Below are 13,386 nucleotides of genomic sequence, written 5' to 3' on the forward strand. Positions count from 1 at the left end.
GGTTATTGACTCGAGACTCGGAAAAGATTCGTCTCAAAAGAACGATTCGTTCACAAATCAGTGAGCGTGTGGTGGCTTTATGCTGTTCTACTTTGACATGAACGCAGTCTACTTTTCATGATTTGTCGGTCTGAAGTTTAACTTTTATCAGCGTGATCGCCATCTTTAGCTGAAAAGAAGTTTATCTTCAAGAAGTTTACTTTGACACTTAAGCCCTCAGGTAAGTTTTATTTTGCTCCTGTTGGACTGAAAGAAGATCTGACGGTTTCAAATGGCTGAACAGCTGTTAAATGGTGAGTTTTGCAACTCTTTAAAGTGATCGTTCACATTGTGAGAGGGGATTTCCGTCCATTACATCGATAAAATAAAATAATTACTGTTTTAGGTTGCCTCTACAAACAAACCTTTACCGGTGCGTGTTTCTTTGAGTATTCGGTGACCCAATAGCTCTAGCTTTGTGTTACTGTAACCTACCTAACGTTAAGTTACCCGAGAGCCTTTAAAAAGGAGCATGTTGTGTCTCGTAACTCGCAAGTTAAATTTATATTAATTTTAGGAAGTGATACATGTGACTGCTGCTACAGCATTTATGTATAAGTTAAGGTTCTCTCTTTCTACATTATGTGTAAATATCATAGACTGTAAAAAAAATTAGGTAAATAGTAAAGAGCTAATTCAAACATTTACTATTTTTTATATGTATACATTCTTATAACCACAATATTTAAAAAGGCTTTCTTTGTCTTTCCTCATGTCTCCACCCTTGTGTATCCAACTTCTACACACACACACACTGTTTTAATAGGGACATTACAAAGACATAATGTCCCAACAAGGATCGCGGATATTGCCATCATTTTGTCCCCATAAAGTAAGATAATACGTGAAAACCCAACGTGTGTGTGATTCATGTTTTAAGAGGACTTTTCATAGACATAATAATTTTTATACTGAACAAACTGTATATTCTATCCTCTTACACTAAACCGACCTATTGCACAAAACTTTCTGCAGTTTTATAAATATAAAAACAAAACAACATCACAGTCATTTATAAGCTGTTTCCTTATGGGGACAAAAAAATTATATATTCACGGCTCTAGGGGATTAATAAAGCATTTCTGAAGTGAATCAAGGGGTTTTTGTAAGAAAAATATCAATATTTAACATGTTATAAAGTAAAATATCTAGCTTCCGGCGGACCGCTTTCCATATTGAACTTACAAAAAGAGTGGAACTGGCGCGATGTAGGACTTAGCGTAAATGTTTTGAACTGTGAGAGTCATTACACTTTCTACGCAAGTTTAATACTGAACGTGTTCTGGCAGAAGCTATATATTTTACTTTATAAAGTTTTAAATGTGTATATTTTTCTTACTCAAACCCATCGATTTGCTTCAGAAGGCCTTTATTAACCCCCATGAGCTGTGTAGATTACTTGTATAATGGATGAATGCACTTTTTTGGGGGCTTCATATTTTGTGCTGCCATTATAAAGCTTGGAAGAGCCAGGACATTTTTTAAAAATATAACTGATTATATTTGTATGAAAGAAGAATGTCATATACACCTAATTTTCATTTTTGGCTGAACTATCACTTTAAGTACCCAAGCTCTTATGGATGGCAGTAGTCTTAATGTACTTACTGTACAGATTGAGTGATGCATCTGCCTCACAAACCCAGTGGTGTTTTTCCACATTTAATTGTTAATGTTTAAATGTTATTATAATGTTTTACAAAGAATGTATTTGTAAAAAGTCACAGTCTATACTAAAATGTAATCGCTGAAATTTATTTTGCTCCTCACAGGTGTCCGTTTAAATACAAGTATGACTTTCACCATGACTAGCATTGCACCTAATGGTAAGTTGTGCACCTTTGTCTTCCTATATAAAGAGCAAATTTCTTTAGGAGCATTAAAAGTTTTCCTCACAGGCTTTGGGTGTGTCACGCATATCAGACAATGAACATTATAATAGTCTTGCTATCAACACAATTTATTTGATGCATAATACATGTACTCTTTTCCTACCTGGCCTTGTTTTTTGTCTATTCCTGAAGCGTTAAATAAAATCTATGCACAGTTAATTCCTAACATCGTGCCATGATGCTTTTCTCCTGATCTGATTACTCCTTAACAATGTTGAACATGTTCTCAAACTGAAATGGTTGTAATTCCACATTTTACTGCATGTCCTGTAATCTTGACATACAGGTTTTGTGTCATCTTCAGTGTTTTTGCTTGTTTCACAGTGAGCGATGTTGCACCAACTTCTACAGCTCCACCACAGACGGACTCGACTGTCATAGGAGGTAAAAATCTGCCAGTGTTTTAGGACACATCAATGCCGATCATGATATTAGACTAAAGGAATTTGATAGATTGTGTTGGGCACTCAAGCTGCTGTTGGGATGGTTTCAGATTTGTAAGGTTGTTGTTCGATGATGCTATTTATTACAGGAATCCTACTTGACTCTATTATTATTGTAATATATCTGAAATGTAATTTATTCCTGTAATGTCAAAGCTGAATTTTCAGCATCATTACTCCAGTCTTCAGTTTCACATGATCCTTTAGAAATCATTTTATTCTGATTTGGTGCTTAAGAAACATCCATGTTGAAAACTGTTATGCTGCTTAATATTTTTGTGGAAACCATAATACTTTTTATCAGGATTCCTTGTGAATAGGAAGTTCAGAAGAACAGCATTAATTTGAAATAGTATTAAATAATATCGATCTAGTTTATTGCAGTGCTGTGCAACAAGTGTCTTATAGTAGCTGCCGAGCAAACACACAGAGTAGCATTATAACAACCTTCAACACACTCAAAAATTTATCTAATATGATAAAACAGTGCTGCGTATGCATAATAAATCATTATTATTATAACAGCATAATAAAAGCTCCAGGCATCATCAAGCTATGACTTTGTTTTGAATAAGTGTTTTGAATAATCTTACTGACCCCAAACTCTGTGTGTTTACAATCAATAACTGAATCTTGCTTATTTTAAATCTGACTCATTTTGCATTTGTGAATTATATTCACTCTGTATACAGTATGTGCAGAATTATTAGGCACATTGATTTTCTGATCACATTTTTTTCCAGGCACATTTGACTAATTCCGAACCACTTAATCTTAATAACTACTATTGATTTTGTATTTAATCATTTATAAGTGATAAATAATTGTTCATGAACGCTGGAAATGAAAAATGCCTTATATTTGGTACTGTTGTACATGATGGCTCATTCAGTTTTCTCTCTCTTCTAGTGGTAATTGCCCTGATCCTGGTGACCCTTGCTCTCTGTGCATTCCTGTTGTACCGATACTTGTGCCACAGTAAGGGTGTTTACAGAACCGCAGGTGAGCCGGCACCAGGAGTGGACCCAGAACAGGTCTACAATGACACCGTCACTGACAACAAGAAGGAATACTTCATCTGAACTGTTTAGCATCAGAGAGATTCAACTAATGATCTGCCTAAAAATGCATGGACTGCTCAAGACATCTAAATATTCTATGTAGAGAGATATCCAAGACATATTGGACATAAGCCACTAGTCTCTGTGTAGTGGGAAAGAATGTTTAGTTGAAGAGATACCATCGTTTGAGTTCAGTTTGAGCCAGAAGTAAAAGGAGTCGTTTATTCATGATGTCAATAAGCTAGCCATCAATTTTGGTATGATAAAGTTACTGTCAGTTATTGGCACAATCATTTTTTTGCTGTTAAATTGTTATGCCTGTGTATAGTTTATAGTCCAATCTAAACTGTATATCCGTTACTTCAGCAGAAATTACACAGAAGTTCATATGCAAGTTATAATTGGAATTATTTATCAGTAATAATTGAGTTATCAGCCATTATTAGAAATCCGCTACAAAGTGGCAAATGCCAAACATTGGAACATTAGATTTTCAGTTATTTTAGTGTTAATATGTGGCTTTTTATTGTGCCTTTTCCCCTTTAGCCTGGTTTTTTATTATTTATGAATTGCAGATTTTTTAGATGGAATGGTTGGGAGAGCCCACTGTTACAGTGCCTTGTAAAACATTTAAATATATTTTACAATTGTTTTTGACATGTTTTATAATTCAAGATGTGATTTTTGTTACATAGCCATGCAGTAACAGTGCCAAATATAATTATTACCCCTGTCATTATTTGTAAAACAAGACACATGCTGATCATAATGTCATATGCATATGATACTGTGTGTATAGTGCAGGGTTACAGTAGTATCTTACTTGAGAAAATGAATGTAATTTATATTGGATACTGAGTCATTTTTTCTTCATTGCACTATCAATACACTATTATGATTATTGGTGATGATGATAATACCATGTCAAATACAATGGGCTAGTTAGTATAAATTTACTAGTACAACTAAAATAATGATTTCATTTGTCTGCATCTGTTTTCTGGGTTGTGATTTTTGACACCATAATCCAGTTTTGCTTTGGACTAAATGTGTATAATTTAGTCAAACATTTGTTGTAACCTGGAGATAAACCTCCACATGAACCAGGTAAAAATTTCAACACGAAACGTTGAAAGACATATTACAACACAGATGGTCAAAATTCAAAATAGCGTTTATTCTAAATTTTGTTTTATACTTAAGGTTTAGTATAAAAAAAGTTAAGTGCACCACATTTTTCACTGGAGATCATTTTGTCATGTAGCAAACTAGGAAGGACCTCGGTTCCTTGATGCTGCAGTATGCATCCTTTATAACCCATCACAATCTTTTTATATTATATATATAGAAAGAAAAAAAAATCAAAAGGGTTCCCTGAACTGTAGTGCCCACAAAGACGTATACCATCCGTGACTGTCATGGTATTGAGGCTCAAGATAAGCAGTGTATCCGCTACATTGCATACACAAACACACGGTGGCACATGCCATGATAAAATGCTGCGCTAAGATTGAAACAGATATTGAGTTCTGAAGGGTTTGCCCTCATGTTTTTTTGCCTCATGTTATTTTCATAGCAAAGTAAAAAATGGAATAAGGAAAAGCATAAAAGTCAGGTTAGGAATTACCAGGCCAGGAGTTTCAAACTAAAATAAAAACCTACACGAGAAATCACAAAAAATTATATAAATGGAGCTAAGGCAATGCCAGCATACGTGGCACGTTTTTAAAAAAGCCATCAGAAATTTTTTTTCCTTTATTTGCAAAGTGAAAATCTACCTGATTTTTTTGTTTGTTTTCCAGATGGGCAAAACCTTTAGAACTGTAGTGTCGGATACCCAGTGATGCACCTGATACATGTAAAGCCTACAAATGACCCAGGCTAGCATAAAATCCCTCTATTTTTTAATCAATCAGAAAATGTATATGGTATAATGAAAAAAAATATATGGGATACCAGTGAATTTATGGAGAGTTAACTCAAGTGAGCATTTGTAAGCATTTCACCTCAGTGTTATCTAGCGAAATAAGCAGCATTTTAGATTACAGTCACACAAAATACAGGTAACTGCTACAGAACTTATACGTTGTAGTGTCAAGCAGAAAACTTTTGAAGGGCATTCTAGCACTGCTGGAAGTAGAAATGGAGATTGAGCAATTAAATAAATTATAAGAGCAAAAAGTGGTGGAGACAACTGCTGGTGTAATTCTGTGAGGTTTTCCTTTTATGTCGGCTTTTATGAAACATTTTTAAATCACATTACAGATGTGAGGAAAACTGAAATCCCTTGTGAAACATTTACAAATCGACACCACAATTTCTCAGCCAAACACAATATGCTACTACGTATTACCGTGCTGCTTTGAAAATCATCAATGCAGCAACAAGTATAACTGATGCTGTTTTTGTACTTAAAAGCATGTGTACAAAACAAATTGGCAAAAACATTTCAGAATTGGTTGACAGTGCACATAAATTAATCTTGTAGTACTTGTAAAAAATGTTAACAATGATAACTCTTTATTAAGAACAAAACGACTGAAAAGTGCATGCAGAAACATCAAGATGCAACTAGAAAACATTTATATATTTTTCAACACAACCCCCTACAAAATGCAGTCACAGCAGTGGCGTGCTCTACCTGGTGCGTGACACCCGCAAAGCAATCACCATCATCCGAATATGATATGTTTACTTATTTCAGTATGAATCTGAGTGCAGATGTACTTTGACAGAAGACTTACAAAAAGCAAAAAGCTTTTAGTGCATTCTAGTCCAGATCTTTGGTACAAGCAGCTCTCCACAAACAAACAAAATGCTTGATGTGCCAAACAATTTAAAATACTGAAAATAAATCGTCTCTTGATTAAGCCCTGACCTTTATACCTTTGTGGAAAATGCTAAAGAAGTTTGTGAAAAAGCACACAGAGCTGGAACACACACAACACACGCTAAACGGCTATATGTACAGCTCTGGGTATCCGACATAGGAGGGGAAATATTGAAAGAAAATCCAACTTTTGTTAATCTTGTTCGCTCTCTCTTTTACTGCATTTAGGTTCATTCATATGTAAAATTCCTTTGCTTTTAAATAATGGTGCAGTTTTGGCACCTGATAATATTTATATACGCTTGCCCAAAGGTACAATACGCCACCGCTGTTTGAATTTGTAAACACGGCTATCTCTTTGATTTAGAGCGCTTACTTCCACATTTTACTTATCTGCCAAGACCTTAATGATGATAGGAATGAAAGGCGTAGTTAAGCGTACTATTCAAAGAGAACGTTACAAGTGCATAGCTACTTTACACAGAAGATCAAACTGCCTCGGTAGTTCTCTTGGCGTGATCTCCGGCTCAAGAAGACAACCAAACACTAGAAAATGTGCTATAAAATGAAGCCAAATTAATTTCTAAGAGGTACGCCAGTGGCAATAAAGGTAAAAATGACCTGGTTTTCACCTTAAAAGTTGTCTTAGCCAACCAATAATTATGATATATGACATATGATCACTAGAAGTTCAAACCTACAAATATCATGCACTTCTGAAAGCGGTTTTTAATTGTGAATACGCAATAACTGCGCTTCTACACAATTATATCAACAGCGGAGTATTGTACCTTGAGTAAGGGGCTCTAAAATATTACATTCCATTAGATTAAATCAGTATTGTGGCTTAGCCAAGCAGCCCCAAGGGAGGCAGGCGTGGGAGAACAGGTAAAGGGAACCAGGGAGAGGGAAAGGAGGGCTTCGGTCCAGGCCCAGGGTGATGCTCACTGTTACCAGATGGTGTAACCGCCGCTGGAGCCGCCCATGAAAAAGTTGCCCTTGCGTTGTGTCATCACAACATTTGCACCTTGCATGGCCGCCATCTGAGCCGCGTTAGGGAGGTGACCAGGAGGTGGAGGCTTAAATATAGAGACAAATATGTTAATTAAATACATAAATGATAAGAACATTTAGTAACTGTAACTTATAGGATCTTAGAACAGAACTCTTATTTTTCACCAATTTTTCCAAAATATTAGCAGGTAAATGTGTCGTTTTTTTCCAACGTTAAAGAAATCAAAAAGACCTGTGACTGATATAGCCATAAAAGTCAAATCTGATTTATTGATCCTCCAATATAAACTAAATGGGTACCTCACCACTGGCAAAATGGGCTTTCAATAAAACTTTGCTGCATATAAAGATTTGTTTTAAAATCTGTTCTACCTGACTAAAGAAAGCAGAGAAAAAAGGCTGTTGGCATGGTGCGATCAAAGGCCATTCCCACCTGTTTGATATGTTTACGATTACCAATAATTCTTCGGTCTAGTTGGAAATAATTCTTAGCAAACTTTTAGACAATGGTGTCAATTTATTTTTCATTGGTACAAGAATTAAACGTTTAGTATGAGTAAATCACTTTCAGTTTTCAGTTTTAGTTGTAGGCAGCGGCTAAATGCTGAAAATCTGACTAACATCTTTGTTTGTAGTAAAAATTTCAAACGGGATGACTACAAACACTGTTTTTGGCCAAATGGAGGGGGAAAACTAAAAGAAATTGGCGTTCTGAAAGTTCCGTTGCCATAATGTTCCATTTTTATCATAATTCTGTTTAAAGAGTAGACATAAAATGATACAATTTTCAGTGATGAACCTACTCTTGCAAACCTACTGTTCTTTTTATACCCCTCTGTCGATTCGACTGTCTGTGGGTGGGGATACAAAACTGTGGAAGTATTATCTGTAGTTTTCATGAAAGCCCTGTGTGGCGAGGTGGGCGAGCGAGAGACGTGGGAGGAGCGAGCACTTTTGCTGACAAATAAATGAGAATTTCTCAATCCAGGTAACACAGAGAACAAGTAAACATTGTTCATTTACATATATCACTGACATTGTAACATTAAAAATGTGGGAAGAAAATCGTCAAAGTTACACTTTAATATAAATGCATATTACTTCCTGGCTAATAAAATACAACATGTCTTATTGTGAATACTCACAGGAATGGAAGCACTGGTCCCAGGCCCGAAGCGAGCTCCAGCATCAAATCCACCATCCATCATGACGGTAGAGCCAGGAGGGTACACGGGCCCCATTGGATAATAAGCCATCGGGACACTGGAGGCCATGGCTCCCATTGGCACAGTCTGAGCATGCATGGGCATGTACATCTGAGTACCAGGGTATGCTGAGGTCATTTGGGCCATCTGTCCATGGGCTGGGGGAGGAGCCATATACCTGGGCTGATAAACCTGCGAGGGGGAAGCATTAAAAAAAATGTCAAGTGCAGAAACCCTAAAAAGTTGATGACACAATTAAAAAAAGATATTTGATTTTCATTGCTGTGGACAGACAGTCTCAGAGCACCAAAAACAAACAGCAGCCACCTTTTACAGTTCCTCATCAACCAAAACAACTAACTTAAGATGGGTCACGCCATAACTACTGTAATTTGTAAAAGATGGAATACCGCAGCGTTATTCTCTGAGTGATTTGAGACTCCATTTTACATTTCAGTGGCAACACTATGAACGCTGAAATGAATCTGTGGCAGTCAGGTGATACAGGTCAGTGCTCTTTAAGATGTTTATATTCATTAATATTGTGATTCTATGTGCTTTGAGATGAGGTAGTTAAACGCCGTCTCATCTCGTGAAGCTTTGCAAACGCTGCTGTGTGCGATCATTTGTTTTGAAGGAGGCGCATGACTTAGTTTGGAGACGGTCTGAAGGAAGGTTGGGATCTCATGCATTCAGAGCTAACTGGCTATTGCTAGCCGCTCTGAAAATGGCCTTTAAACTCTTTTAAAAACTATTTGCTATCTAATATGATACTTGATTACAATAAAGCTTTGTTCTAAAGTGCCTTTCCTAATTCTTTTATACTTTAATGAGATATTGCACATTCACATGACCAGACAGAGAGTAATTAGTATTGGTAACCTCAGAGTATGGTGGAGGGGCATCTGGATATGGAGACACCTGAGCAGGGACTTGCATAGCAGGCGGGTAAACGGGTGCTGTGCTCTGCTGAGGGTAAACAGCTTGTTGTGGATAAGAACCTGCATGGACACAAAGCAAAAAAAAAGATTAATATTGTGATAGAATCCTATGCTCCTTTACTGTAAAGTAGTAATATTAGGGTTATGGTATGTACAAAAGATATTGACCAGAAGAAGCCAGTCAGTGGTTTTCCTTAAAGCCCCTATTCTTGTTTTTTTTCGTTGTCTTGAAATATTGCAGTATTTATTATAAATGATTTATCTGTGCACATTTTTTTCCCCATTCATTATCTTTAATTAATAAATTAAATTTCTGCAACAATTTCTCTTATCTGATGATGCGTTTACTGGGGTGAGGGCAGGACAACCTGTCACTCACATGTGATCGACCAATAGCAAACCACAACTTTCCAATGACCCAATCAATTTTTCCGATGGACAAAATCAAGCCCTATCCTAAATTTTTCTTTTTTGAGAAGCTGTTACACTTTGTCTTGGAAGAAAATGCTTTTGCAACTTCCGTTTCATGATTTTAAACCAGAATAGATGGTCATGAAATGTGGATTAAATTAATCAATTAAATTTTAAATAGAATGCATTATAATTTTTTTCAATAAGCTAAATTTTATAATAAATGTACACAAAATACTCCATTATGTGCATACACAATACAAAATGCATATCTAAAAATTAACATGAAAATAGCAAATAGGCCAATCTTAACTGCTAAATTACAATGTATAATAAGACAATATTAGTATATCTAAAAAATAAAAATGACAATAGAAAAACACGAGGCAAACAACCCAGCAGCCTAAACTGACATCTAAATCACAATATAAAAAATGAGATAAACTGTTCTTAATACCACAGTATATCGATGAAGCACATGTAAATTAGATTAATTACTGATTAAACGGAGGCCGTGAGCGTCTCGTTCTCTTAATGAGGTCACCTTTCCAATCACGTCATCGCGCTGTAGCAGCCAAGCTAGTTACCCTTTACCTGTTTTCATTCCAAAACATTACCCAGCCCGCTGAAATGAGACATTACCGCGTTCAATATTACAGTTTGAGTCGTGTGGTAATCGATGATAGATGTTTTTTGGCGCATAATCCATAAGAGTTCGGTATGCAAAGCCGTTTGTTATGTAAGTCAGTTATGAAGGCTAACTCCATTGGTAGTTGCTAGGAAGCGGCTAAGCAAAATAGCAGAAGAGCGGAGGTGATCGTGTATTTACCTTTGTTGTTCATTTTTCTTCACTGTAGATTAAATATTCTAGGGGACGATAATTTTAACAGACCGAATAATGCGTTTATTTGACAATAAATATAAGGTTTACTCAAAGTTCCTCGTCTTTTTTACTCGTTACTTCCTTGTTTTCGTCGGGCTTTCCTTTGAGTATAATTGTGCTGGGAGGGGCTACGTCATGGACGCGTCAGTTTCTGGACGCCACTCCCTGTTAAAGAGAAATACGTGACTCACATTATGTCGAAAATGAAAGTGTTTGTAAGAACCATTTTGTGTTATACAAATACATGTAATACTAAGTTATATTTACATTAAAAATTACATAAAACAATTTTACGTTGCCTATGTGTAAAATGGCTGCATGCGTGACAGCTTCCACAAAGGGAAGCTGTCACAAGGGCGATATCACAGTGATTATAGAGGTTTGAGTCAGGCGAAATGAGTTTACTTGTTTATTATGTACATTGTTAGAAATGTTATATGTCTAAGAGATATGAGTTTGAAATACTGTAATTAGTTGTTGTTTTTCTTGGAAAAAAGAGATTTGAATCAAAAGTCCAGTGGTGTGTTTTCTCTAGTAGCCTAGTAGTTTAATGTTATTTTCAAGTTCAAAGACATAGTTCAAATGGCTCTTAAACTCTTGTAATAGCTGTTCGGTAAACATGCTAATATAACAAAACTAGAAAAGAGTCAATATAAGAAAGAAAGATTGAAGAAAGATTTCAACTGAAAAGTTTAACTGTGATTTCAGGTTAAGGGTATTTTTCATAAATGTTAAGCAAGGGCAAGTTTTATGTGTAATTTATTTATTACAATTTTTGTTTTTCATTTACACTTTTCTAAAAAAGTTAAGACAAGGAAAACAAAGCCTATTCTTAAAATAAAGGTTCTTTATTGGCATTTATGGCTCTATGAAGTATCTTTGACATCCATGGATCCTTTCCCTTGCACAAAAACTGCTTTCACAGCTTTTTGATAATAAAAAAACAGTGAAAGCAGCCACATCTAAATACATTTCTGACATCATAGCTAAAATTGTCATAGTCCTATTTGATTCTCTTTTCCACTATAAATTCTGTTATAAAGCCTATTGTTTATTTTCACTTTGATGAACCAGTGTTTTTTCAGCTTCTTCACAAATAAAATAAGTGATATCAGACAGCCTATTGTCCCTTCAGATTATGATCCCTCTGTTGACCCATTCATGCCCTATGTAATGAATTTGGGCCAAATAAACTCTTTTTAAAAACATAACCCATTAAAATCTATGTCCTCAACTGATATTCCAGTACAGTCACTCACATTCAGGTGAAATATATATAATTATTTATCATTTTGCTTAAGAGAACCATTGGTTGTTTCTTGTTTTCTAAAATGTGTACCATATTTGGTCTCTGAGGAGTGACTGAGGGTCTGGCCTAGATATGTGTGATGTGTCACTAAACACTTGATAGCAACAAGGTTTTGTGTGTTTGGATTTTGGAGGTATTACACACCCCTAACATGCCAGGAGTGCAGTAACAGTGTTTTCTCAGTTAGCCCGGCTTCCAGATATGAAATATTGATTTGTCTTTCATTCAATTTATTATATTTTATATTTCTTTTAATGAAACACTAAAGAATCAAGATAAATATTGCCTGTACTAGTATACCTCTCACTGAGAGAAAGCATGTTATCAGTATGTTTTGGGTTAGTACTGGAGCTTAATCAGCTCCAACCTTGGAGATACTGTACATCTTTGTATGTGTGCAATATTCTGTGTTACAGATAAGTGTACAATGGACATCCTAAGAGATAGGTGGAATTGTTTGCTCTGGGCAAGCAGGCGCCTGCTCCAGGCCTGGAAGGTCACTATGGGCCTAATTCCGGGGTGAAAGTTTCAACAATTGACACTTCTATGGACACGTGCATCTGATAACTAACAATGTGTGGAAATTGACCATGACTGTGCTTTTTCTCTGAGCCAATCAGAATAATCCAACTTGCAGTAATGACGTAGATAGACCTTGAAAACAGTGTAACTTTTGGGACAATTGTATGTACAATAGGCGGGGCGATGAGACGGGGAGAGAGGAGCCTGGCCTATGAACTCCTTGTGAGACTTTAAGCTGGCTTCTGCTGATGAAACTGCAAACTATTCTTCAGTAAATTTTCTTTAATTAATTGTGTTCCTGAATCTTGGTCTTCATTTTTCACTAGTGGTCTTGGGTCATAAACTGTTAACCCCTAACAACACAGATTGAGCATACATTATGATGCTAATATTGTGTTGATCCCTCTTTTGTTGCCAAAACAGCCCTGACCCGACGAGGAATGGACTCAACTACCAGAGTCCAGTTCTGATGCTCACGTGCCCACTGGGTCAGCATGGGCACCCTGACTGGTCTGCGAATATGCAGCCCATACACAACAAACTGCGATGCACTGTGTATTCTGACACCTTTTAATCAGAACCAGATTACAATCCCAGTAACATTTTCAACATGTAATGAATTCCTGTGTACCCATAGGGTTAATTAATGATTCTGCACACTTGCTATGTTGCATAAATAGGCCCTGGGAAGTATGCCAAGCAGAGCAGATGTTTTTTATAAAGATTGTTTAATTTAATTGCAATATTCAACCCAATATATTATTAGACCTTGAATGGGTATGGTGATGTTTTTTTTGCACCTGTCTGATTAATTTAAATGCATTTTATGGGTGGTA

General features: G+C 36.0%; 1 protein-coding gene across 1 annotated transcript; it reads right to left on the reverse strand.

The window, feature by feature from the left end:
* Positions 1-4,591: 4,591 nt before the first annotated feature.
* Positions 4,592-10,844, reverse strand: dazap2 (DAZ associated protein 2). The gene is made up of 4 exons (XM_067445786.1): positions 10,666-10,844; positions 9,367-9,485; positions 8,425-8,676; positions 4,592-7,344 (listed from the first exon to the last, which is right to left on the reverse strand). The coding sequence occupies exons 1-4, from the start codon at positions 10,676-10,678 to the stop codon at positions 7,216-7,218; spliced, it is 513 nt and encodes a 170-aa protein (XP_067301887.1). The 5' UTR covers positions 10,679-10,844; the 3' UTR covers positions 4,592-7,215.
* Positions 10,845-13,386: the final 2,542 nt, after the last annotated feature.

This window comes from Pseudorasbora parva, chromosome 6 (genome assembly GCF_024679245.1).
Source record: "Pseudorasbora parva isolate DD20220531a chromosome 6, ASM2467924v1, whole genome shotgun sequence".
In the NCBI taxonomy this organism is placed as follows: Eukaryota; Metazoa; Chordata; class Actinopteri; order Cypriniformes; family Gobionidae; genus Pseudorasbora; species Pseudorasbora parva.